The 27072-nt window shown below is 32.6% G+C and overlaps 1 protein-coding gene across 1 annotated transcript; it reads right to left on the bottom strand.

The window, feature by feature from the left end:
• Positions 1–4173: 4173 nt before the first annotated feature.
• LOC132555840 (retinoic acid receptor beta-like) lies at positions 4174–23048 on the bottom strand. The gene is made up of 9 exons (XM_060220200.1): positions 22955–23048; positions 9802–9939; positions 9122–9294; positions 8689–8830; positions 7535–7749; positions 6386–6574; positions 5782–5986; positions 4899–5057; positions 4174–4274 (listed from the first exon to the last, which is right to left on the bottom strand). The coding sequence occupies exons 1-9, from the start codon at positions 23046–23048 to the stop codon at positions 4174–4176; spliced, it is 1416 nt and encodes a 471-aa protein (XP_060076183.1).
• Between the last annotated feature and the right edge of the window lie 4024 nt (positions 23049–27072).

The following is a 27072-nucleotide window of genomic DNA, read 5'->3' as shown; positions in this document are numbered from 1 at the left end:
ATGCAAGAAACGTAGTGCTATGGCAAAAATAAGAAACATGATTGATTAAAGATGAAATATAGCAGTTGAATATTTTTATCACATTTTCACACAACATAACATTTCTCCTGACTTCTAAGATTATCAGTTAGTGAAACATAGTCTGACACAGCATGAAACACCTGAGAAGGGACATTTATAAACATGATACTATCCATGTCACACAAACACTTGTTTTCTTTTTTTATTGCAGAATAAACATTTAACTGCCTATCTATGACTGCCTTCAAGTAATCTTTTTTTAAAAACTTAAAATATCAGCTTGGAGAGAAATAGAAGGACATTGTAATATCATTTATTTTCATGGGGCTCAAATTTAACAGGGTGTTTTTTTTTAGAATACTACTGTGTGGCTGTTTTACAGAATGACATTTTGTAGACTTGAAAGAAATGACACAGTTTAAATGTCACTTGTATCATCCAAACCTGATAAATAAATAAAAGATATTTATCCAACTAACTGAATGTTCACAATAGCAATTTAGAATGCCTTTTGTTTCTTTTACCACTACAGGTAGTATACCAAATATATAGTTATATGTAAACTGTCAAAGTTTTATCTATGTCATAAGTCATTGATTGACATATGATGTTATAAATTAACAGTACCCATGGATTTAACAGAAACAAATACACAAGATGGATGCAGCTTTTAAACAAAAGGCACATAGGGCCTGTATCACTCACCTGGTTTAGTCTCCTAAAACTGATTTTGTGAGTCAGATTTATCCACAAAATCAAGCCCCGATAAAAATGTTTATTTTTTTAGAAAACCATGAAATTTGTGTCCCCAGAATATAAATGACATTACATATTAAACAGAATATATTCAACCATTCTCACAAATTACTCTCCCTAGCTGCTCTAAAACAATCACAATCACACGATCCCTGAATGTAAGTATAATGAATTTTTTTTAAACGGATAATGTTAAATGGTAAAACAGTCTTGTGATCAATCACAACAAATGTACCAATGTTTTATTTAATTTCAAAACATTAGAAATTTTTTTTTCTAAATCATAGGATAAGGAAAAACTTGTGAGATCAACGAAATCAACTCAAAAATAGAATCATTTATTAATAATTGTGCCTGCTGACATATGCATTAGAGTAATGTCGACAGAAAACAATATTGTACATGAGCATGCCAACAGAGTGCTCATTATCATTATATATGCCTACAGATAGCATTAACGTCACTTCTGATTAAATATAAAGACAGGATATTAGATTTTAAGAGTTTGAAAAATCAACTGATACAATGTGTATAATTTGATCGATTTGGCTAAAAAGACTACTTAAACAATCTGAATATTTTACGAGAAGCATTTAATATGTTAATGTCTAGCGCTCTCATAACTTTAGTAACTGGTGGCCATAGATTTTCAAAATAAAAGTAATATTTTCATATCTTATAATAAAGTTCTATGTGAATGCTTCATAAGATTCACAGTTCCAAGCTGATAAATGATGTTTGTTGCTATTACCTGGCTTTTAAAGAGAATCCTAATGTGTATAACTGCTTGCTGATAAATTTATTTCAAAGTAAACAAAGGTATATTTGTCGAGAAGGATCTTTTAATACAAGACACTGTATAAAACAGAAAAGTATATTTACCAATTTATACAAATGATTTATCTATAATATATATACAATTATAATTCATTAATGAACTATAGGAATCACTTTTTTGTTAATCTGAGGTAGAAAGTGTTATTACAAATATCAAAATACAATACCTAGCATGGTGATGCAGATTTATTGCACAAACGCCAGAATGGACAAGATAGACAGCGAAAATGAAAACTCCCATTATAACTGTATATGGAAGTTATTGAATAGTTTCCCAATGAATAATATACAACAATGTATATTTTCCGCAAGACTGATTTATCAGGATATGCTTAAATAAGCATCATTCATCCGCAAAACTCAAAAATTTCTGATTATTTTTTTCTAGTCTGAAAATATCAATGCACTAAAGCACTTTGGAGGTTATTAATGGTAGATATTTTGTAGACAACAATTCTACAGACACATTTTGTTGTCTACAGGGTGTATCTTCTGTTAGTTCAACCAAAACAACCACTTATACCGAATGTCACTGGGTTCGGATGCAGTCAATTAAAGTTATCTAACTTTACAAATTTGATATTTGTAACTATCAGTTAGATGAATGGTTTCTGATCAGTAACTATACAAATCTGAAATCTGTAACTCGTTTTGATGAATGGTTTCTGATCGATTAGTATACAAATCTGAATGTGTAACAGAATCTGACAAAATCAACAATGAGGGTTAATGTGCTCCTGTCCAAAAGCAAAAATATTTAAACTGTATTTCTTGTTGTTGGTGCTTTTGCTAAACTTTCTGTGACTTTTCTGAAGAAATCAGATCCAATTCTTATAATAATTGTTGCTAAATTCTGAAGTACAGGTATCTTTTTAAGTAGTTGTAATACAGGGAGGGCTTAGGTTAAGATTTCTGGCTGTGCAATATCATTATTGTTGTAACAGGAAAACATTAACTTTTTTAAGATGAACTTTCCTCCAGCAGCAATGTTTCCCTGTGTTTGTCTTTGTGTAATACATTTCTGCAACACTTCTCCTCTGCTTTCCTGTACAAAGTTCAACTTTCCCTATTTCAACATCTTCACACCATTAACTAACAATTAGTTTCAAAGTTATATTCTTTAATTACTGTCCATTAGCATTTTGTAGCTTGTCATTTCTAAGTTACACTCTTCATTATATTGTAAAACTATTCATTTCAAGTCAAACTTTTCTTGTCTATTTTAAAATCTTCCACTAATATCTAGGTAATGTGTATTTAAAGTGACCATTTTGCCACAAGAAACAATAAGTTTTCACCTACCATTATTAAACCCCAGTTCTCCTGCTATACATATGGTCATCAGAGTGCTTTACAAGCAACCTCAAAGACACCATTCTAATAATGTCACAAACCTCATGTAATTAGTGTTCAACTAAATACAGTATCCTTATGAAGATCAATTTTCCATGCATGATCTCAGAGTTATCTCCCTTGAACAATGTTTTAAACACTCATGTTCTGACAACTTCTCTCTACCGAATCAGAACAATGCTATGAAAAATTGTCACAGTTTCACAAGAATCTGTTGGCAAGTAGCAAAATGTCGGGCCCTACATCAACTTTGAGAGATGTATTATGAAGGATTTTAACAATATTTTTTTTATCCAGACACATCTTGACCAGTACTGTAGGCTTACTGGTGTACATACAGAGTACATGATCAGTGTCTTAGATTCTAGTCTGTATTTTAACCTTCTGTCCTCAATCAAACCACAGCTTATATTTTAAGACACTGGTCATATATCTTATTTATCCTGCAACACTTAAGGAAAATTCAGACTTGGAAAATTCAGACTATCAAAACTTAAATAGTTTGTTAGGTGTAGTCAGTGTTTGATTTCCTGACATTACGTTGAATTGTGTATGAAAACACATGTCAAAATAATGGCTCCACCCAGATATATAGCTCCACACTTCAATGGATATAAAAAGCCATTTTACAAATTTTCATAAATAAACTTGTTTGTTACAGGAAATATGATTTAAACAAGTATCTGTATTTCTTAATGAAATATTTCAGTAATGAAAAAATAATTCTGTTGATTTAATGTACACGCTAAAATACAGCTATTTTCCAGCCTTGCTGAATACAGCAAATATTTATCTGGTAAATGCATTCCAACAATGGCAGTGCTGGTTGCAGGATAAATCTTTATATTTAGTAAACAGTGTAACTTGAATTATATCATTCAAACATATTTCAATGAATTTTTTCCTTTTTTAAAATATGTTGGAGAGCTATACCATACAAGTATGACCACAAAATATGTATTTTTCCCACACTCAACAAAATTGTTTTTAAACAAAGATTATACACGCTTACAAATATCATATCAATTTCCAAATCCTTTCTCTCTTTCATCTTTAGCATAGCGGACACACTTGGCTGGATAATTTTGGATACAGCAGTGACCAGTTTTTATATCACCCCAATGAAAGGTTTGTGTAAGCAGCCTGCATTTAGACAATATCACCATATCTATACATATTGTTGGTTTTATGTCCTTGTCGTAAATTTCAAGGCAAACATACATTCTCTGATCGGTCCAACATTTCAATGATTAAGGGAGGTAATTCGTCTGGCATTTCTAATCTCAGGTGAAGTACTCTTTCTGCTCCTGAAATAAAAATAAAAAATCTCTGATAATTTCATTCTAGAAAGATAATATTAAGGCTGAGAGACCACCTTCACAAAAATGACATGCATCCCCATATGACCATGAAGATTTGGTTTGTGTTGCTTAGTCCTGTAAACACCAAAGGTCTCTTAAGAATGGTAATATGAAGGGACATGAATATCACAATTTTCAGATTCTAGACTTTCTATAAAATCGTTGAAGAAGTGGGAAAAAAACCTTTGTTTAATATTCATTGTCCTCACTTGTATCTGATCACAAATATATATGTTACTTTTGGTTAGTGTTTTCATAATATCTGAGTTAAAATATACAGTAATGTCACAAATATTAAGGATACAGCTGCCTTGTACAAGATTCAGATAGAGATCAAAATTTCTAAAATTTAAACTTTTTGTTGTCGTTTTTCGCCAAAATCTTTGATATTAACCTACAATTAAGCAAACAATGGACAACAGTGCAAAACTTAAATATTATGCTATTTTAAAAAAATTTGAGAGTTTTAAATAATTAAAATTTTGGTGTCAGTGTAACAAGAGTATGTAACACCAAAACTTTACAATAAAATGAAGCACTTCCTTCTTCCTTCCACAACCACTCACATACCTTTAACACTGATGCTGCGAAGATCTGTCACCTTCATCAACATCTTGGCCCATGTTATCGGCTGATCTTTACGCCTTGTCCTGATATAATGTTTCAAGGCCTCAAGAATGGGTTCCTGCATTTCTTCAATTTTTTGTGGATTTTCTAAACCGGATCGATCTAAAAAAATAATGTAAATGATGTTATTGTAAACATAGGTCAAAGGTCAAAATGTAGGTCAGAGTAACCTAGTTTAATAATGTAACACACTTTCTCAATAAGGTGAACCAACACCTCAAGTACTAAGTTCCCATGATAAGTTGTGTAGGAGAAAAAGGAAAAAAATTCCTTTTCTTTGAATTTTTCTTTTATGTAGGTCAAAGGTCAAAATGCACATAGGGTGACCTTCTTTTGATACCTGACACACAGTGTCACTACAGTGAATCTATTTCCCAATACCATGTATTAAATTTCTGTTATTTGCTATATTATTTGAAAATGAGTATAACAGAAAAAATATGATCCCAATTTGTGCCACTGTGAGCTGCTTATCACTGGTTATGGCTGGTAGGAATATCATAGGTCAAAAATTCATATGTCCATTGCAGGATTTTATTGTCCACATCCAAATGTAATGTAAATGAAAAATATACGGTTATAAGTTGAGATGCCTATGGCTGGTATGTCAATCAATTTTCCTTACATGAGATTTAAGCAAAAGTAAGAAATTTGAAACATGGATCTGATTGAGCTTTATTCCAAGATTTCAACCAGAAAAGTATTCAAGAGTTCTCATCACCAATTGACCTGCTGAATGTCAATTTTACAGATAGCATGAATAAGCTGGCAATTATTATCAATTAAAACCTACCTCCACGTATCAAACACACAGCTGATAACCTACCTCCACTTATCAAACACACAGCTGATAACACAGCGAATTCCATGTCATCAATCTCCAACATTTTGAGAGAGGAAGCAAATTTAAATATTGTCTCTGTAAGTGATCCAAAACCTCCATTTTGCAACTGATCACGATCCAAAGTAAGTCCGCCACTAAACATCATAACATCCTGATCAAGGTTATACCGGGAACACAATCGTAATATCTACAAAAAAAAAAAAAGAATCATAAACGCCATGTGAAATAATATTTTCAGTAGCAATACCTCTTTATTCTGATGGAATTTCTAAAATAATTGCTATGCTTGTACAGTACTTGATTACATTGTTAAATACAAATGATTTTCTTAATCTGCTTTATATGAAACTTTGTCATTTTTACTTTAATACAATCATGGGCACCAACTTGAAATGGCTTTTCATTCCAAATTAATATCGCATAATTAATCATATTCACATATTCACTGACAATCTTTAAGACTTGTGTCCCTTTCCCCTGATAGTAATGAACTTTTTATCATCTTTGAGAGTTATTCCCCTTCCTACTCAAACAATAATAAAGTTCTTATTTCAAACAGAATCATTCACTTATTTTTTTTTCTTACCATTATTTCTAAACATGCTGCCTTTAATAACGTGATTTGATCCGATGAGGAAAGGGAGGTAAATCCTGAGATTTTTTTAGCAAATTCTACTATTTTGATAATCCCTTTGGAAGAGAGTTCAGTCACACGTTCCCATAACATCAATTTTACACTTTTCTCTTCATCTTTGTCATCTTGATCTTCCTGATCCTGAAAGGAATTAAAGCACAAAACTTAAAATGCCATAGGAAACACATACAAAATTATATTATCATTACAATAAGCATATGGGGCCAACATACCATACATCAACAATATTATACAAGAAACAAATTTTTGCGAATTCAGCAAAACTTCAAAAAGACAAAATCTGTAAGTTTTCATTTTTTGTTGTAATCACATGAGTAATACATCTATAGAATGTTTGTACCAACATGCACCTGAACACTTTTAAGTCGTAAATCATCCTGTGATAAATAAATACAAGTCAGTATGTACATCTCTTCTCTTGTATGACTGGTCAGTTAGATCTCCAGTAAAAACCTACACCAGTATCTGTATATATAAGCTATGCCCATTCTGAAGTATTTAAAGTCTGCAAAAGAGGCCTTCAGAATTTCTGAGACGATGAAATCACAAAAAATACAATAAACAAAAATGGCAAAAGATACATTTTTTGGATTTTCGCAAAAAATTGCTCTGATCAAAAATATCCCGATATATGGTATATATCTGATTCAAAGTCAGGGGTGAGCTTACTACAGTATAACATGTCTGGTTAGCACATTACCTCAAATGTCAGGAGGCTCAAAATATTAACAAAAAATGAAGAAAATATTTCTTTTTTCATGTACTAAGCAACATTTCATACGGGTTAAATTATAGCCATTCACATATTTATCAATTTATTTATAAAATAAATACTTTATAGAACTATATCTGACAAAGTTCAAGGTGATAAACAACTATTTATAGTTTTAAGGGTTGAATATTTAACTTCATTAAAACTAGCAGCAAGGATTCAGGTGAAAAAAAAGATGGCTTTATGTCTTGTACAGACAAATTCTATACACAGACAGAGAAGTTGGTTACAGTATGAAGTCCTTATTTTGGACTCGGGGTTGATAATGGACTTCATGCAAGATACTATAATGTTATGTCACACTCTACCTTTTCCACTTTAGTCTCCTCAGAACTGCCCAATTCTTTACTCACAGGGGACAAGATTTCCTCTTCAATGTTTGGAAATGTAGAATTGTGAGCATCGAGAATCTCTTGTAAAATACCCATATCATCGTCTGTTACTTCTTCTGTTGAGCAAGCTATGTCCACACCATCACTTTCAGTCTTCATTTTCTTTTTCTTGTTTCTATCATTTCTCACAGCTGTTGGTTAAGGAAAACAAAACATGAATTGTTACATTGTTTTATCACTGGATTGACTATATACAATAAATGACCTTTCTTTAGATTTACACAAGGATTTGCAGTCTTGGAGAATATCAAATTATCCTTTTATTAAAAATCATTCCCTTATTAACCTTAAAAGTTTTATCTTTATAACTAAAATTATGTTTATTTTTAGTCTAGTTCATGATTTTGCTCTGAAAACCTCCTCATGGAAATCCCTGTTACTATTTTTAGTCTAGTTCATGATTTTGCTCTGATAACCTCCTCATGGAAATCCCTGTTACTATTTTTAGTCTAGTTAATGATTTTGCACTGATAACCTCCTCATGGAAATCCCTGTTACTATTTTTAGTCTAGTTCATGATTTTGCACTGATAACATCCTCATGGAAATCCCTGTTACTATTTTTAGTCTAGTTCATCATTTTGCACTGATAACCTCCTCATGGAAATCCCTGTTACTATTTTTAGTCTAGTTCATCATTTTGCATTGATAATTTCCTCATGGAAATCCCTGTTACTATTTTTGGTCTAATTTATCAATTTGCAATGATAAACTCTTGTGCAGGAATATGGTGGTTTCAGGTTTACATTGTATCTTGTTGAAACTTAGGGGAGATCTCTTCATCTATCACAGAGGTGGGACTTTCTCAGTCATGTAACAAAACCGAATGAATACAAGTAGGTAACAACAGCTGATCATTACATTAACCCACTATAATTCCATTAGATAATGATTATCATATAGGATTAAAAATTTCAAAAACATCGAAAAAAAAATCTGTCTGAATTTTGTATAAATTAAATCTAAATACAAACAGATTTTATGATAATGGTTCCCCTCAGAAAACCCATTTTAAGATAACATGGAAGGGGTTGAAAACATCACCTGTAGTTGTTAGTATATTGTCCTTACCTTCTTTGGACATTCCTGAGGCAAAGCACTTTTGTAGGCGGCAGTATTGACAGCGATTCCGAGTCACCTTGTTAATTGGACAGTTTTTATCCTTATGGCAAGTATATTGCATATTTTTTTGTACACTTCGACGGAAAAATCCCTGAAAACATAAGTTTAATGTAATTGTGTGCCTTCCCAGAAACAATATATATAAAGAGGAAACTTTTAATGTCATTTCAACTTGAAAATAGTGAATTTTTTTGCTATTTAGCATTTAATTGGCTATACATATGTAATAACTGAGAATCTTAGAATTTTTATAGGAAACATCTCCTGATCATCATATGACTTTAGATATGGATATAAAGGCATTTGTTTTGCCTGCGTCCATTATTTACTTATTATTATAACATTACAATAAAAGGGGGGATAACTGTTGGTGAGAGCATACCTTACAGCCCTCACAGGAGCTGACACCGTAGTGATACCCTGAGGATTTGTCGCTACAAACGACACATGGTTTATATACTCTGGGAGGCGGGGGCGGAGATGGAGACAAACTTGTAGTAGACATGTTGCTAGGACTCTGCATTTCCCCATACATCCCTGCACCATCAAACATGGCTGAAATTTATAGATTTCCATATTGACCAATCACCTTTGTCAGTTCATATTTTAGCAACCAATCAGATCTATGATTATGAAGGTGTTTTCTCCAATCAGATGCCTCAGGATAGTATTTTGAAATACTTTAAACCTTTAGTGCTTCACATGTGAACTTCGAGGACAATAATTCTTGAGACATAGATCTACAAAGGTCTAACAGTAGAATTCTGAAATAGTGGTGATTCCGTTGGATAAGGTATTCCTTCCCATTAAATTCCCATTGCAGATAAGGCACTGCACAAAACAATGCTATAGTATTAACAATGACATCCATGTGAAGGCTTGTACAGTATTTTTCCATTAAATTCAAATCTATAGTAGGTAAAAAAAAATCATCCTTTTATATAAGAGTGTTTAACCAAAATTTTCTTTCTTAATATAATTTCACCTAAACAATCTTTTCATTAATTTTCATGTTTGACCAATCAGAAGATATATTTATGAGCCAATCATCTCTTGACTTACTTTTGTGAGCTTGTGGGTGGTGTCGAGGTAGATAACCCTGCTTCTGGTTGTATAAGTACTGGTCATAGGTATTGGGCGGTAAGTATCCTCCATGATCCATTCCAGGGTCAAGGCCATATGCGCCATCACTCATAGCACCTGGAAAACATAAAAAGGTCAAAGTCAGATGTAAGACGGTTGAAAACAGTTTGGGATACATTTAAAACCTACATAAAATAAACATTACCAACATGAACCAGCTGGTCAATGTGTCGTTATATCTGTTGTAAAACCTATGTGATTACATCTGTGAGAGGAAGGTGACAATATTGGCGTTATGTTGGTATATCACCTTAGTTGTTAAAAACTCGATGTGTTGACAAACTCACTGTACTGTCATAACATCCGTGAGAGGAAAATGATAATATCTTTATGTTGGTTTATCACCTTAGTTGTTTTAACAACTCGATGTGTTGACAAACTCACTATACTGTCATTACATCCGTGGACACAGAGTGTAATATTGGCATTGAGATGGTACTCACAAAACAAAAATTAAATCCTATCTAAGTTAAAACTGTTTGTGGAAACCCGCTTTAAAGTCTTAGTAGCAGAATTGACATGGTAGCTATTCCCCACTTATAATAGCTATTCTTCCCGAGATCATGCATTGAATATGATAGATAAAAGCTGGTGTAACATTGAAATGTTTTCTGTAATCTACATAAAGATTGTAGGGAAGTAAAATAAATAAAGTTATTTACATAGGTAGGTAACTATAACTACCATGCTGTCTTGGAGTAGATGTTCAAAAATAACCTTGACTCTGCAACATCTATACAACAAAGAAATGCTTCACTCATGATAAGTTTGTGACCGATTTTAATGTGTTGTGTTACATAGATATAGCAGGACAGTGTTATATAATTCTCAGGTACACACCATCCAATCTAGCTTCACTATAGATTAAAAACAAAACCTGGTGTATCAGATAAAGTACACCAGTGTCAAGCCTACTGAAGTGTCACAATCAACATTCAGATTTCAGATTTTAAACATCACAACTGCTATACTCTTTTCAATGTCTCATCTTCCTTTCTGAGGAAGTAAGACAAATAATTTCTGAAGAGTTAATGACATGGTGACGATTTAATTTTAATTTGACATTTACAATACTACACTGTATCTACATTACCAAACAAACTGAAGACATTTAAAAAGTTTGTGACTATTCTGATTCTGTGAAATCGTAATTTTTATCAGGTCAATGGTCATGTGTTACGCCTCGACAAAATGGCCATTTCAAAATACATTATGGTCAGTAACCGATGACCAGGCAATACTTTTTTTCTCTCTTCATTCTGCCAATTTTTAAAATTTTCATCCACAAATAAGCTGTACCAGCATACAACTGTTTGCCCGCCTGCCCGCCAAGGAAAAAAAGCTATGGCTTATAATATGGAAAATATGGTATATTGTTCATCCAGGCGCTTGAATTTCGTGGATTTTCAAAATATCCATTTTTGGTGGCACTTGATTTCATGGGAAAATCTTGATAAAAAAAATCCACTAGTATTATAATCCACAACATCTTTTATCTCTTTATCATTTTATGGACATATAAATTCGTGGATTTAGCTTATCCATGAAGTCAATGACCACAGTCCAATGATTATACAGTATTTTGTATTCATCCTGTAGGTATATGTCTATATTTGACATGCAAAGTTGGTACCTTCAGTTTATCACTGTTTGTCAAACTGCTAGAAACAGAGTCAATATTTAGTAACTAAGAGTGCAGATTCTGTTTTAAATTTGTAACATATGGTTCACTTATGTATTTTTGAAACAATAGGTTTGCAGGTTCAAATCATACTTTAATTTAATTAACTCTTATCAAGAAATATTTTAATTTTCTAATACAAGATGACAATTGACAATTGTTTGACTACAGCATTTTTAATGATTTACTTCAAGATCAGAAACATCAAATAAATAGTATATATATATAATTGTTGTTTCCAATCTGAAAATTAAATCATTTAATATTATCATTTTAAAATTTATTTTGCCATAATGCGGATATGATATTTCTCAATGGAATATTGTTCTAGTTTATAGATCATCATTATCAGTATAAAAAAATAGCTTGTTGATAACAGTATCACTGGTATGTACATGTCTATACATATCTGATTTTAAACATCCGGATGAATTTTGTCATTGACTGAATTCTCATTAATCAGATAAAAATGTTGTTATCAACAACAAGACACAAACAGATGTTACTGTACAGTATTCCCTCTTTATACTGCCACTTTCTGTCCTGTGCCACAGTTTTTGAGGTATAATAGGGGTGTTAGTAAGACACCATATACACCATGTCATTTATGTACAACACTGAACACCTAAACAGATAATCATTAGCAAGCCATTGGTGTTCAGGCAGTTCGAGCACATTTTAAAATCTACTTTCCAGGATACTGACATGTACAATACATATGATCGGAGCCAGACTTGATCAGGACCATAATACATAAATATAAAATTATGAAAAATCATGTCCCATAACTTAGTATATAAAGCATATCTTAAACGAATTCCATTCATTTGTATATGATATACCTGTCCATCGCACCTACTCATGACTGGAAATGGTGGAAATCAAAAAAGGGGTGGGGGTGTTGGGGAGTTTGGGGGAGGGTTTGTTACACCTGCATGTATATATATACATATATTTCTTTATCAATTAAATACATAAATTGATACATACCATCACATTGAGGCTCATTAGTTGAGCCTAAGGGAGCAGAGGAATAATTCATTGAAAAAGTTTACCTTGGATTTGTCTTAAACCTGTATTTACGATATTCCCATAAAACATGTGAATGAGCTTTAAGGACACTCCCAGAAAAGATGTTTAATAGATTCGCTATCTGCTGTACAAAATATACAAAATCTTCAACAACCTAGTGTAAGTAACATGTCAGTGGAGCACTTTAAAATCAAAACTTTTTACAGCCGAATCATCAGTTAACCAAAATGATGTTCCAAATATTTGTTTCCAATCATCTTCATTCTATGATGTGTCTTTTCATTCCATTTCTCTGTTGTTTTTATAAGAAAAAATGAGGACAAAGCCAAAATTGGCCATGTTGTGGGATAAGTGCAATGTTATTTGGTATTTATAAGACAGTTAAGGGCGTTTCATTTGTTGAGTATGTAGAATATTTGTTATAAGAGATAAAGTTTGGTTGTATTTCATTAACTGGTGCAGAAGAAAGGCATTTGAAGAAAGAAGTTGCAGCCATTTTTGATTCGGAGATGTTAAAAAAACAGACAATAGACATCTAGGGGCCCAAGGTGATTTATATGTGGAATTTCGGAAAGATTCTTGTAGTAGTTTCTAAGAAACTGTGATAACAAGAAAGGCTTCAGAAAAAGTTTCCAAAGCCCGGAAATTCCAGAAAAATGCCCGCAATGAATCCATAATAAAAGGTGCACATCTTCAACATATATATAAACATCCTACATCCTCTTTTCCCTGCCAAACTGCGGAAAATGACTAAGTTCCAAAACCTGGAAAATCCAGAAAAATGTCCGGAATGAATCCATAACAGGAAGTGTACATCTTAAACATATATATAAACATCCTTCAAAGTTTCAAGATCAAAAACTCTAGGAGGAGTTCATTCTACAAAACTGGTACCCCTTTTTCCCCCGCCCGTCCGCCCGCCTGACATTCACCATACTATAACCCGGATTTGCACTATGTGCAACCCAGCCAAAAATCTATATATTTACTAATCAAGAGGTTATAAGTACATTTGAACACTTTTTCTTTAATATTAAACAGTCTAGCAGATTTGTTCTCTATCTCTGTAAGTTTTCTGCCATGTACAATGATGGCCTGCTACCATAATTTTGGGAGGAATGACCGGTAAATAGCCTAAGTACGACACAAAGTTAACATTTAGATATAACTTCTGACTAAAAGCTTGGAAATATAGAACTTCTCCAGACTCCTTAAAAAGTCATTAAGATAAAACACATTGCCCTGAATCCACTAGTAATACATACTGTGTTTAACAGTTTTTTTTTCTTTATCAAGATTTCTTCATTCAACCAGGGGTTGAGACAATAAAGCCTACAGGAATACACAATGTATATGTCCCTGATGCCCATATTTGGATAACATTACACAAAAATGAGTTAAATTTCATCCATTCTTTACTGTTTATATTCTATAATTTATCATCTTGAAATTTTTCCATTCTTGTTAATAGCTTGAGGGATTTGCCAGAATCAACAGTCTCTCTATACATGGTATTATGTTTTTAGATTGACAGTATGATTTCTAGTCTAGCACTCTAAGTCCTCCGTTATCATAACATTTTTATTGATTTTATTACTTTTCCTGACCACAAGAAATTAAAAATAATTTCTTTAAGATCTTTGAAATACAAATTCCTAAAGTCTGAAAGTGTTGAAAAAGAGATGATTGAACACTGAAAATGCTAGCTGGGTTTATATTGCACCAACTTTACCTAAATAACTCAAAAGTTCCATAAATACCAATCCTCTTGTGATTTTTTAATTATTATGTTTTAAGTTTTAATTTTATCATTTTTTTTTTACAAAACTGTGTTAAGTTACATTTCCTTCACTAAGGTAGTAGTACACAGTTTCTCCGTGTGGCCATGGGTGATATTTTTGTTCATCAGAATATCCCATTATAATGGTTTCAATCAGAATCTAAAAAATAATTCCATGTTAAAACTGCTCTTGTCATGTTCAAGTGGATGATGTGGGGTTTCATTTTGTTCCGAATAATATTTTCGCTTTGTGTTGGAAATTACTATTTGGGCAGCCTCAAATCTGTGTCTATGCACCAAAAACTAGCTCTACAGGTAAAAGAAATTGTCATAGTGTTTACATGTGGTCATGTTGTGAAGGATTTCCAAGTTAGAATTAGCTGAAATGTAAGTATGTTGTTACCATGACAGTGTTGTAGATTTTAAGACAGGTGTTCAGAAAGAAATTTCTTCTATAAAATTGCAATGTTAGGTTGGAATTAGCAGTATTTTTGCATTTTTTCAGTTGGTAACCAAGGCAATCGTAAGTCAGAAATCAGAGTAAATTTTTCATTTACACATGTTTTATCTATCGACTATTAATGTTATGTAGTTTATAAAGATGCATACATGTGAGATTGTATTTTTCATAACCAAACTACTATACCTGTATATCTCAAACCAATAATTTTAGGAAAAATGCAAATTAACTATTTCCTGTCTACCTAAGACTAAAGAAAAACTTATTTAAGATCTTATATTTATCAGTTCCATCAGGGACGTATATATCATGTATTAGACGTCCCTGGTTCCATTTACTTGTGGAAAACAGGTAGTTTCAGTACTTTTAAAAATGCTTTGATTTAAATAAGATTTTCAAATGTTTTGTCATTAACATATATTGCATATTCCATTACTGAAAACTGTTTACTCAAAATGATCCTCTAGCTGTGTAAACAATTTTTGTAAGTACCCAAACAATTTTTGTAAGTACCCAAACAACTGGATATTGGAACAACTTGGTACCAAAATGACTAGAATTCAATCAAAAGGATGTAGTTTATCATTAAATTGTCTCACTAAACAGAGCTTTGGCATCTACAATTCTAAGAACTTGTTTCTCATTTCATTAACATTGATCATAATGTAATTCAAAATTTTCCTGCATGATTAATTTGATGTGATGTCACACATCATGAACTTACCTTGAAAGTCATACATCAATGGAAAATCTTGGTAGTTCATCTTGTTAAAAAATTCTTGTCTGATTAATCCATCAAAAGATATTCCAACAAATCAAATCTCTGAATCCGAAGTCTCAGATCCTCATTATCTAAACACTTGTATGTCCACAATAAAAAAATACTATTGACCTTTGACCTACACATTCTTTATGAGTACTAGCATGTAGCATGATTGTGTTCCACAATATAAGCAAAAGTTACAAATTATAAATAGATGATGGATGTCTGATGATTCCTAGATCAAAAGAATGTGCTATCAAATCTTCGGACATATATTCCTGAAATGATTACCAAAGTATTCAGTTGAAAATCATGACGGAAGTGTGTAGAAGTTGTGTGTAATATCACTGAAGTGTGTAGAAGTTGTGTGTAATATCACTGAAGTGTGTAGAAGTTGTGTGTAATATCACTGAAGTGTGTAGAAGTTGTGTGTAATATCACTGAAGTGTGTAGAAGTTGTGTGTAATATCACTGAAGTGTGTTTATGTTATATGTCAATCATCCAATTGTTGTCCAGTTATCAACATAATCTGCTTCCCTAGTACGTCGTTTTTATCAGTGTTTTTATCGTCTTTCTGGCATAACTTCATCACTCTTGATTATGATCAGGCGTAGAGTCTATGAAATGTCTCCATGTTAGAATAAAGTCACATACAGATTTATATTCACTTTTGTCATTGTATTCATATCACTCCACTCTTCAAAAGTATAAATTTCGCAGTGAACTGTTACAGTTTGACACCCCTGCAAAGTTATCAACACCTGGGATCCAATTAGCATTCACAGGTTAACTTTAACACAGGTATATCTGTTTACAGTAGACACACACACAAACACATCAACAAGTCAGTAGAATGTGGAGAAATAATGCAGAAACAGTGTTATGATTGTCCATGTGTAGTAAATATGCAGCTGTTGTATTCAGACTCTAACACCCACTACATACACTGAAATATATAAACATGATTATGGTATATGGTCACTCAGTCTTGTCCCACTTCTGGGTCTACTGATATAATTCAGCCATGACCATGCTGTCTGTCAGTGTCCTATGGTCAGAGCTTTATGGGGCTCTTTAAGGGGTAATCTATATTTTTCTATCTGTAGATAGAAATGTGACCCTTTAAAGGAGATTATTTTTGGTACTGCCAATCTTGGTCTATTAAAATGCAATGCCAATTAAGCTTTGAAGGGAATATTTTTTTATTTCAGTAATAATTACCATAACTTTAGTATGTAAATACAGCACCTTCTTTTCAGTTTCATTTTGATATGAAAGAAAATTGAGTGAATGTGCTATGCGCATGAAACTTAAAAAAAATAATTTTTACATATGTTTTAAAAACAAAAACATTAATGTACCAATCCAATAAATCAATGAAGGATTATTTTTTGACAAATCACTACACATAAGAACTCGCATAATGTGACCTTACTGGAGTGCATGGGCCGAATGCCTCCCACATGGAAATGCATAATGTCAGATAGTAGATGACAGGCCCGAGAGCATATGATAGGTGGTTTGTTTGCATCTTCAGTTAAAATGAGTGTTGTTGGACTATAAGCATTAGTGATTTGTGATAGTGTTGTATGAGAGGAGAGCAACTTGATTATAACACTTGCCAAGCTGATCCCTACACAACAGATAAGGTGTGTTAATATTTGCTAGATTCTCATTTAATTCATCGTTCAAAAATCGTTTTCTACATTAAAGCTGAAGACATCATCAAACATCCATCCTGTAATCCTAAGTTAGACACAAAAGTAGACATGTTCGTGTTCAAATGAGTAGAAACATAAAATAACAGTTTAATTTTCCTGGAAAAATCATTATTTATTCAGTTTCATTTTTATGTACATTGTAAAATATTTAAAATATTTTTATTGCTGTATTGTATTTTGTGTTCACATCATTGAATGACAGTAATCCACACACACACTATTAAAGATGTCCTTGTAAGATAGGAGTGCCAAAAGGCTTGCTGCAAGGTGTTAAGTAAAGCTAATTGCACTGACTCCTCCAGTCATTACCAAGAGGGTGGAGGGAGATATTTTAATTTTCACTGAGAAGTGAAAAAAAGGCAGACATATCAGAAAGCATTTTGCATGCGGACAACAAATATATATATATATATCGCTCTTGATTTCACTTATGTTCTATGTATGTGATGTAATTTATGTAATATTTGTGTCTTGATAAAGGGGCAGATTGCCTTGAAAATTTGACAATTGACTTGTCCATACTCTCGTTATAACTTCATTGATCATACATATATATAATCATTATATAGAGAGGTGATCTATATAATATTAGGTATTAATAGATACTAGTGGCCACTATAGAGAGGTGATCTATATGTAAGGTACCAATATGTACTACTGGCCACTATAGAGAGGTAATCTATATGTAAGGTACCAATATGTACTACTGGCCACTATAGAGAGGTGACCTATATGTAAGGTACCAATATGTACTACTGGCCACTATAGAGAGGTGACCTATATGTAAGATACCAATATGTACTGCTGGCCACTATAGAGAGGTAATCTATATGTAAGATACCAATATGTACTACTGGCCACTATAGAGATGTAACTTCTGTATATGGTATCAACATAGATACAACTGGCTACTAAATGTGGTGATCATATATTGAGGCTATTTTACTTTATACAGGGGAGGTGACACACATCAAAAATATGTAAAGAAGATATTTTAATATACCATGTAGACACATCTTGTGATAAATGAGGATGGAGGAGTTTTTGGGTAAATGCCAGTATATGTATATACTTCTGTTAATTCTACAAGACCTCAGGTTTCAAATCAGTGCCTTTATTCTTGTGTGATCAGAATATATTGTGTATTAAGTTATAAAATATATTTTTGAGTTGTTTATTTACCCTATGGGGGCCCCACATTCTTCCTAATATAGGTCTATATCTATGATAAACACTGGCCACTCACCTGTGTGGTGATTACCTGTTGGTCTGGCTGGACACTGTGAATGACCTATGACATAAGATTGGCCAAATGACCACCAAGTGACCAGCCAAGCTGACCCTTTAGGCAGTCAATCAGATTTGATTATGTAACATCACTTCATAAGATGGTTGCCAAATGTACTATACTGTGGTATTTTTGTAGGGTCATCTCAAAAAAGATTTCCATACCTGTCCAGAAACAATTCCATACCTGGACCTAATGTACCTGTATTTAACAGATGTTTGAGGTATATGTCATTTTCCCTGGTTAACAGCATTATTATGTGGTCACTCAGTGGTCAGTAATCATATATTTAATTTAAAATACCTTAGCTACTATAATGTATAGATTTTAATCTATATAAAAATTCTTAACATTCTAAAATCTACATCCACACAAATATGAATTTTCTGACATGGAATAATTATGTCAGATTCATGATAACTATGTATGTGTATAAATTCAGAATCTCACTCAAAGTTTGCTCAATTTTAAAGAAAATCTAAATTATGGAGTAATCCAAGAGGAATATTACAAATTACGCCAGTCATTACCACATGTCTAAATAAATTCCTGAAATATCATTATACAAACTTTCAAAAGTCTATAAGTATGAATTGCAATTATAGAACATGTAAAAAGTATTAGTTTGTCATATTTAATAGAAAGAAAAATAAAAATATTTTTGTGATATGCTTTAGATTTCAAATAAGAACACTTGTCAACTTTTTTTCAGAATTTCCATCATGGTGCAAACTTAAATTGTTAGAAAATTCTCGACTTCATTTAAAAAATATCTCATAATAACAGACGTTATTATGAATTAATGCAAATATTTACAGATACTGTATTATGTTTAACATTGGTGTTGGGAGTTTACATGTTTTTGGTGGTAGCATTCTATGATTTGAAACCTTTCATAGACGTATCAAATTATACAGAAATTTTACCAAACAAAATAAATGTTACCAAAAAATGTAGAGAAACATGCTTTGGTAAATTTCTTTTTGAGACGATCACTTGGTTGAATATGATTTTGAGAAGACCCCCCAACTAAAATGACATTACTCCATATTGATTAACATGAACTAACACTATTTTGTAATGTTATATTCTGATAGTTATAACAATACTCCAAGGATATGTAGCAATCTAGTTTAAGATCAATGCAGACAGGATTAGTGAATTACAAAACAGGATTTATCACAACTGTGTATCTAACAAATGTGTTGTCATGTTTAGAAAGAGTACCTCCTCACAGCCGAGGTCCGTCTTTGATATCTAAAAAGTACCCATTTTCCAGAAATGCTGTGCATGCAGATACATCTAATTTGTGCCCCATTTGGACTTAGAAATTTGCCAAGTACCTAAAATGTGCCTAAAATTGGGTTTGAAATTTTCAAAGTACATATATTGTGCCTCATTTGAACATTCCATTTTTCTATTACCTGAAATGTGCCTCGTTCTTACTGAGAAAAAATTGCATTTTTTAAAGAATGTTTTTGAAGTACCTAAAGATACCTGTCTAGACTTATCTTTAAGTACTGACCACATGCCCATTTAACGTTCCTATAGAACATTCTCAATAGGCTTACACTAGTCGTAATGAGGATGAATTAATTCTTATGTTTAAAAAAAAATCTTGCTGATTGCTTAAAACTATCAAAACAAAGATATAATAACTATACCAACTTTGAGACAAACATATTTAATATATAATACTTGTGAATTTGTGAATTTCCCTAACCAGAATCAGAGATCATATACATTTTGTTTACGTGAAAGAGGTTTTGGAAATCAATCAGTAAATAATCATGATCATATTGGAGGGATACACATGTGATCATATTGGAGGGATACACATGTGATCATATTGGAGGGATACACATGTGATCATATTGGAGGGAAACACATGTGATCATATTGGAGGGATACACATGTGATCATATTGGAGGGATACACATGTGATCATATTGGAGGGATACACATGTGATCATATTGGAGGGATACACATGTGATCATATTGGAGGGATACACATGTGATCATATTGGAGGGATACACATGTGATCATATTGGAGGGATACACATGTGATCATATTGGAGGGATACACATGTGATCATATTGGAGGGATACACATGTGATCATATTGGAGGGATACACATGTGATCATATTGGAGGGATACACATGTGATCATATTGGAGGGATACACATGTGATCATATTGGAGGGATACACATGTGATCATATTGGAGGGATACACATGTGATCATATTGGAGGGATACACATGTGATCATATTGGAGGGATACACATGTGATCATATTGGAGTGATACACATGTGATCATATTGGAGGGAAACACATGTGATCATATTGGAGGGATACACATGTGATCATATTGGAGTGATACACATGTGATCATATTGGAGTGATACACATGTGATCATATTGGAGGGAAACACATGTGATCATATTGGAGTGATACACATGTGATCATATTGGAGGGATACACATGTGATCATATTGGAGGGAAACACATGTGATCATATTGGAGGGAAACACATGTGATCATATTGGAGTGATACACATGTGATCATATTGGAGTGAAACACATGTGATCATATTGGAGGGATACACATGTGTTAAAAACAAGCTACCTGTACCATTAATGTATATAATCAATCTATACACTGAACATACGATGATTGCTACTCAATTTCTGTTATTTTATTTCAAAAATTTGTAAAAGGATTTACGAAATATCAAATAAAACACAATCGTACAGAGAAATATTTAAATCCACGCAGAAACTAGACATGGAAAATATGTCCTTTCTAATGCTAGTATAGGCATATCATTACTCAACTTCTCTGACAAATCAACCCCACAACAAACGAAATGGTCATGTCAGTGAGCTACACTCCTTAGTCTGTATAATGATAATATGACCAGGAAGTGATGAAATTAAATCAGTTGTGGATTCAAGTCATCTTATTAAAGCTAAATGATATAGGTAATGAACATATTGATTCCTAAACAACATTTACTTTTCATTTTTTTCTTATTTACATCTAGACATCTACATGTAATCATCTTTTTCATTTTATCAAAATAACAAAGTTCATAATTGGATAGCAATTCACTACTAACCAGGACCCTGACATTGCTGAAGTTTGTAATTGGATAGCAATTCACTACTAACCAAGACCCTGACATTGCTGTAGTTTGTAATTGGATAGCAATTCAGTACTAACCAGGAGCCTGACATTGCTGTAGTTTGTAATTGGATAGCAATTCAGTACTATCCAGGACCCTGACATTGCTGTAGTTTGTAATTGGATAGCAATTCACTACTAACCAGGACCCTGACATTGCTGTAGTTTGTAATTGGATAACAATTCATTACTAACCAGGACCCTGACATTGCTGTAGTTTGTAATTAGATAGCAAATCACTACAAACCAGCAGAAGGTGTAGGATTTATAACCCATAATCTATTACATTTATGAGACATATTTGGTTTTTAAATGTGACAGCTGTGTTGAGTGGATTTTATTGTGTGAGGAATATACACTCTAGCTTCAATAAAATGAATTAAATTGCTCTCTGATTACCACTGAAAAATCAAAACAGAAAAATGACGCTTGGGAATGTGGAAGTATGTTTATACAGCTGGCAATTGCTCCTGGTATTTATATTCAACAGATGTAACACAGGTAATGAGAATTTTGCCCCTTTACAACACATGATGTGCATTTTACTATCACACAACCTAATAACACACAAGTATGAACTATTTTGTCCAAAAGTTCATATCAACTTTCACTTCAATCTTATCTTTTTTATATATATATGTGTGATAGAGTTAGCTCCCTTAGACTGTACTCTCACACAACATGTTCCCCTAAGTCAGAAAACTACAACATATTCCCTCTATATCCCCATGTTACTTATTCCTTACAACTTACTATTCTTTATATATTATGAGTTAATTAAGTATCAAAATTGTTGTTATTTACTGAGAATAAATAACCGGTAATGCAGAGGTAATGATAAATTATAAACCCTGCCAGGAATTTCCTTGTTTATCAAACTCAAACACCAGAAAAATCTTTTCAACATTTTAGAATGAATCTTCATGAAGGATTACAATAAAATTCAGAAGGATATTTAAGATGTTTATATCTAGTACAAACAGCGATCATGAACTGTATTTTTGCTGACGATAAACATCATCTAAACATATCTAAACCAAAACGATGAAACTCATTTTGTATAGGAATTATTTTGTAATCCTGTAACAAAATCTCAACATTTCAAACTACAACAACAAGGTATACTTATAGTGTAATATAGATGTAACTACTTACCATGTACATGGTTCAGTTGCTGCATGTGCCCTGTAGGGTCACTGGCGAGTGATGGGTTAGTCCCCATATTGGGGTTCATAATTAAAGCCTTCATATAAAATCCTCAAACATCTATCATCATCAAACAGCTTCATGTATGAAAAAGAAAAGGGAACATAAAAGAAAAATAATATTTTTTCTAAATATATCTTATTTTGATGAAAAATATGTATATGATTTATGAAATGTCAATTGATTTGTTATTATATCGTCCTCAACAAAGAAGATTTTTTTTGTTTAAAGTTTTCTCACGTATGGTGTTATTACTTCAACAAAGAAATATAAAATACTATATTACAATGTTTCACATTTATCTCCAAAATTGTGACTTGACCTCAGCATCCTTGTGTTTATAAAACAGGAGGCATATCCTCTACAATTAAAGTTTAAATCCAAGATGGCCACCTTTCGGACATTTTGCTTTCTGACCTATTCCAAAACAGACTATGCACAGCTGTGGACCAAAGCAAACCTGACTACAAAATTGAGAATGATTCAGTCAATCATTCTGTAGAAATAAAGATAAAAATCTTTTAACCGACAAAATCCAAGATGGTTTCCTGTCTGCCATCTTGTTTATCCAATCAGACCAAAATTTGATTATGTACAACAAGGGAACTGAGCAAGTCTACAAATGAAATTTGAGAGTGACCCATTTGGTGCTTCTCCAGAAAAAGTGATAACATCGATTGTTTCAGAATGTGCTGATGACAGGATGAAGGGAAATCTGATCAGCAAACCATTTAAAGATGGAGTATTAATGATTAAATTCAGGAGATACTATCATCTCTTCCCAGGTCAGATTTAAATTAAAAAACTCATACCTACAGTTCTATGCCCAGTATCAGGTCAGCAGCATCCTACGTTCTGTCCATGATTGACCTGGAAAATAAAATTCATTTTAAAGAATTTAGTTTCATCTCCATGCAAAAAACATTGAAGACATTTCTAACTGAATTCTACTAGAATAAAAACACCAAAGACACAAGGTACTCTAGGAACAAACTTATCAACACTTGTGAAATGAAATACGAGTCAATAATTCTAAACAGCAGGAAAATACTAGTCATTGCCGCAGCATGAATTAATTACAATAAAATCAAACTATAACGAGTTTAGAATCTGATATGAAAAGAATCCAACTCCATTTCAAGTGTCTCTTTAAATTGTTGTTTATGGACAAGGTTCTTTTCAATTCATCGATCAACCTTACCAGGCAGTGTTCATGCTATAAACAGGTACTTGACTCTACATGTAGGTATAGCTAAATAATTGTTGACAATATAGAATATGTAAATAGAACACTTTATTGCCTGTAGCTCAAAATCATTGATTTAATCACAGTTTTGCTGAAGGCAATCAATTTATCTTTATTTCAAAAGAAAACTACTTTCCCTATGAAAAAAATAACTCTGAATAATATTGTATAGGTAAAAATCATACCAATATCTATTTCACCAGAGATTAAACTAGAACTAAATCAACAAAAACAATGACATATTGTCAGGAGTAAAACATATAACTGGTTAACTTGACCAGAAAGTAAAGTATAACAAGGAATTTTGATGCTGAAAATGGATTAACAAAGTATAACAGGGAATTCCAAGAAAAGTATAAAAGCATTGAATTCCCTGGCAATACATGGATATTCTATGAACTAACATGGATGCCATCACAGGGGCCTGTAACAATGTTTATGGTGGATGAGGGCTTGTATGGGATACTATTACAGGGGCCTGTAACAATGTTTCTGGGGAGGAGGGTTTGTATGGTTAACTATCACCGGGGTCTGTTACAATGTTTCTAGGGGGGAGGGGATGAGGGCTTCTATGGTATACTATCCCAGGGGCCTGTAACAATGTCTCTGGGGGATAAGGGCTGGTAGTGTATACTATCACAGGGGCCTGTAACAATGTCTCTGGGGGATGAGGCCTTGTACAACATACTATTACAGACCCCTGTGGATGCAACTAGCAAGCAAGGAATTCTCTGGACAAAGACTATTCTTATTCAACAAACTTCCATGTACAATATTTTTTCTATAAGTCGTGAAATTTATTGAAAATTGGTCCAAGTACTTCATGAAAATTATTCAATACAGGAACTATCAGAGACAGAAATTCTGGTTTGGGTTTTCCGTTAAAACAAAGAGAGCAGTTTTTGTCTTCTGCGGTCAGTGAAAAAGCCTTCTTTTATTTAATTGTGCTTAATGTGAAATTCTGCTTTGTCCAGGATACAATAAAAGTTCTGTATGGTTTCAACATTTCTAGAAAGTAAACATTCCTGGTTTTATCTTGTGCAGGAAAGAAAAAGGAGTTCAGTTCTTGGTTTGTCCAGAAAGTAATACTGGTTTTGTCATGTCCAGGAAGCAAAGAGTTATGATTTTGTCGTGTTCAGGAAGTAAAGAGTTCTGGTTTGGTTTTGTTCGGAAAATAACAAGCTCTGATAGAAACAAGACTCTTAGGATAAAACATTCCATGATCAGGTGCCGTAACATAAAACTTAAAAAACAAAAAATCAGTGTGTTTGCCAGATTTAGGGATGAATTATTTCTTAAAGCTTCTATTCAGTTCTACAAAGTTTTAAAATGTAGTATTCACATTTGCATGTATTTGTACGCAATGTTTTGAACTTTCTTTTGATTGTTCTTAACTTCAAATAATTCCAGCATCATATTACATCACAAAATGCCGTCGAGTTTTAAATGGTTGTCAGAACAGATTCCTTTGTTTGGTAAAAGCACTAAATGGTACTGATCTTGTTCCAGCTGTGTCAATTTGAATGTTGAAAAGAAAAAAAAAATTCTTTGAACATGATATGATGAGAATTACAGCACTCTAGCTAATGTACTACAAAGGACAAGGACGTATAAAATGATATTCAACCTCCACGCTAAAAGCCATCTTTTTCGGATTTTTAGTCTGTATGAGATAAATTTGATCTATAGAAGACCTATTGATCATTTCCAGATTGAGGCATTTTACGTTCCTTAACAGGAAGCGCTCTCGTTATGAGGATGGTGCATCTGAAATAAATTGTTTCGCTACGGAAATTTGTCGGATGGTATTCAGGATCATGAAATCGGTTAACAACCAGATGCAATATTGAGCAGATTGTTTCATTGTAAGTGGAATAAAATGAAGGAAATGTTGAAAAATTCCTTTTGTGATGTGTAAAATATGATGTGAGTTTGATTCCGTTGCCTTCAGGATCTGCACCTTGGTATCTTTCCAGCCAATTCATTGTTTTTTTGTTATGTCACCAAAGGTGTTTTATTTTTACCACTTCCACAAACAAGGTTTGTTACATCTTTATTTTAAAAGAGTAGTGTACATTTTTAAAGGTAAGATAACAGTAAGCAAATTTGTAGTACATTTTTCTCTTATTTGAATTAATTAATTGAATTAAACAAAAGACCTCAGATGGATTTTTTAAGATCTCAGATGGATTTTTGAGATCCCGGGTGGATTTTGAGATCCCAGATGGATTTTCGAGATCCCAAGATGGATTTTCGAGTTCCCAGATGGATTTTCGAGATCCTAGATGAAGTTTTGAGATCCCAAATGAATTTTTGTGTCCTACCATCATATGATCTTGGTTATAGGTAAGTTTGGTTGTTTTGGTAGATCGATATTCTGTAATTGACAGTGTGTATCAAATCATGTCAAAATATGAATTTATTTTTAAATTTTTTTTCTTGTTTTGACCAATCAGAAAAATGCTTTTTATTTACTGCAATGAAATGAAGAGAAGGTTATACATGTATAAGTGTGTTTTCATTAATCTTTGCTATGTTCACTACAGGTTTCCTTTTAAAGCTCATATCTTGGTTCATGTCAAAATATGAATTTGTATTTAAAAGTTTTCTTTTAGTTTTGACCATTGGTTCATGTCAAAATATGAATTAATATTTAAAACTATTTTCTTGTTTTGACCAATCAGGAAAATGCTTTTTATTTACTGCAATGAAATGAAGAGAAGGTTGTACATGTATAAGTGTGTTTTCATTAATCTTTGCTATGTTCACTACAGGTTTTCATTAAAGCTCATATCTTGGATCAGTTTGGAAGCTATTACAA

The sequence above is a fragment of the Ylistrum balloti genome, unplaced genomic scaffold, assembly GCF_031769215.1.
Source record: "Ylistrum balloti isolate Yb309-2 unplaced genomic scaffold, AGI_CSIRO_Ybal_v1 Utg370520, whole genome shotgun sequence".
In the NCBI taxonomy this organism is placed as follows: domain Eukaryota; kingdom Metazoa; phylum Mollusca; class Bivalvia; order Pectinida; family Pectinidae; genus Ylistrum; species Ylistrum balloti.
This window is presented reverse-complemented; position numbering and strand designations above follow the sequence as displayed.

Bases quoted from the DNA above. Each gene is read 5' to 3' on its own strand.
- LOC132555840 (XM_060220200.1), bottom strand. From the start codon at position 23,048: ATGAAGGCTTTAATTATGAACCCCAATATGGGGACTAACCCATCACTC. The intron at 9,295-9,801 runs GTAAGTCAAGAG...TATAAATTTCAG, and splicing joins CCACCCACAAGCTCACAAAA to CCATGTTTGATGGTGCAGGG. The intron at 8,831-9,121 runs GTATGCTCTCAC...TTATGTTTTCAG, and splicing joins GCTCCTGTGAGGGCTGTAAG to GGATTTTTCCGTCGAAGTGT.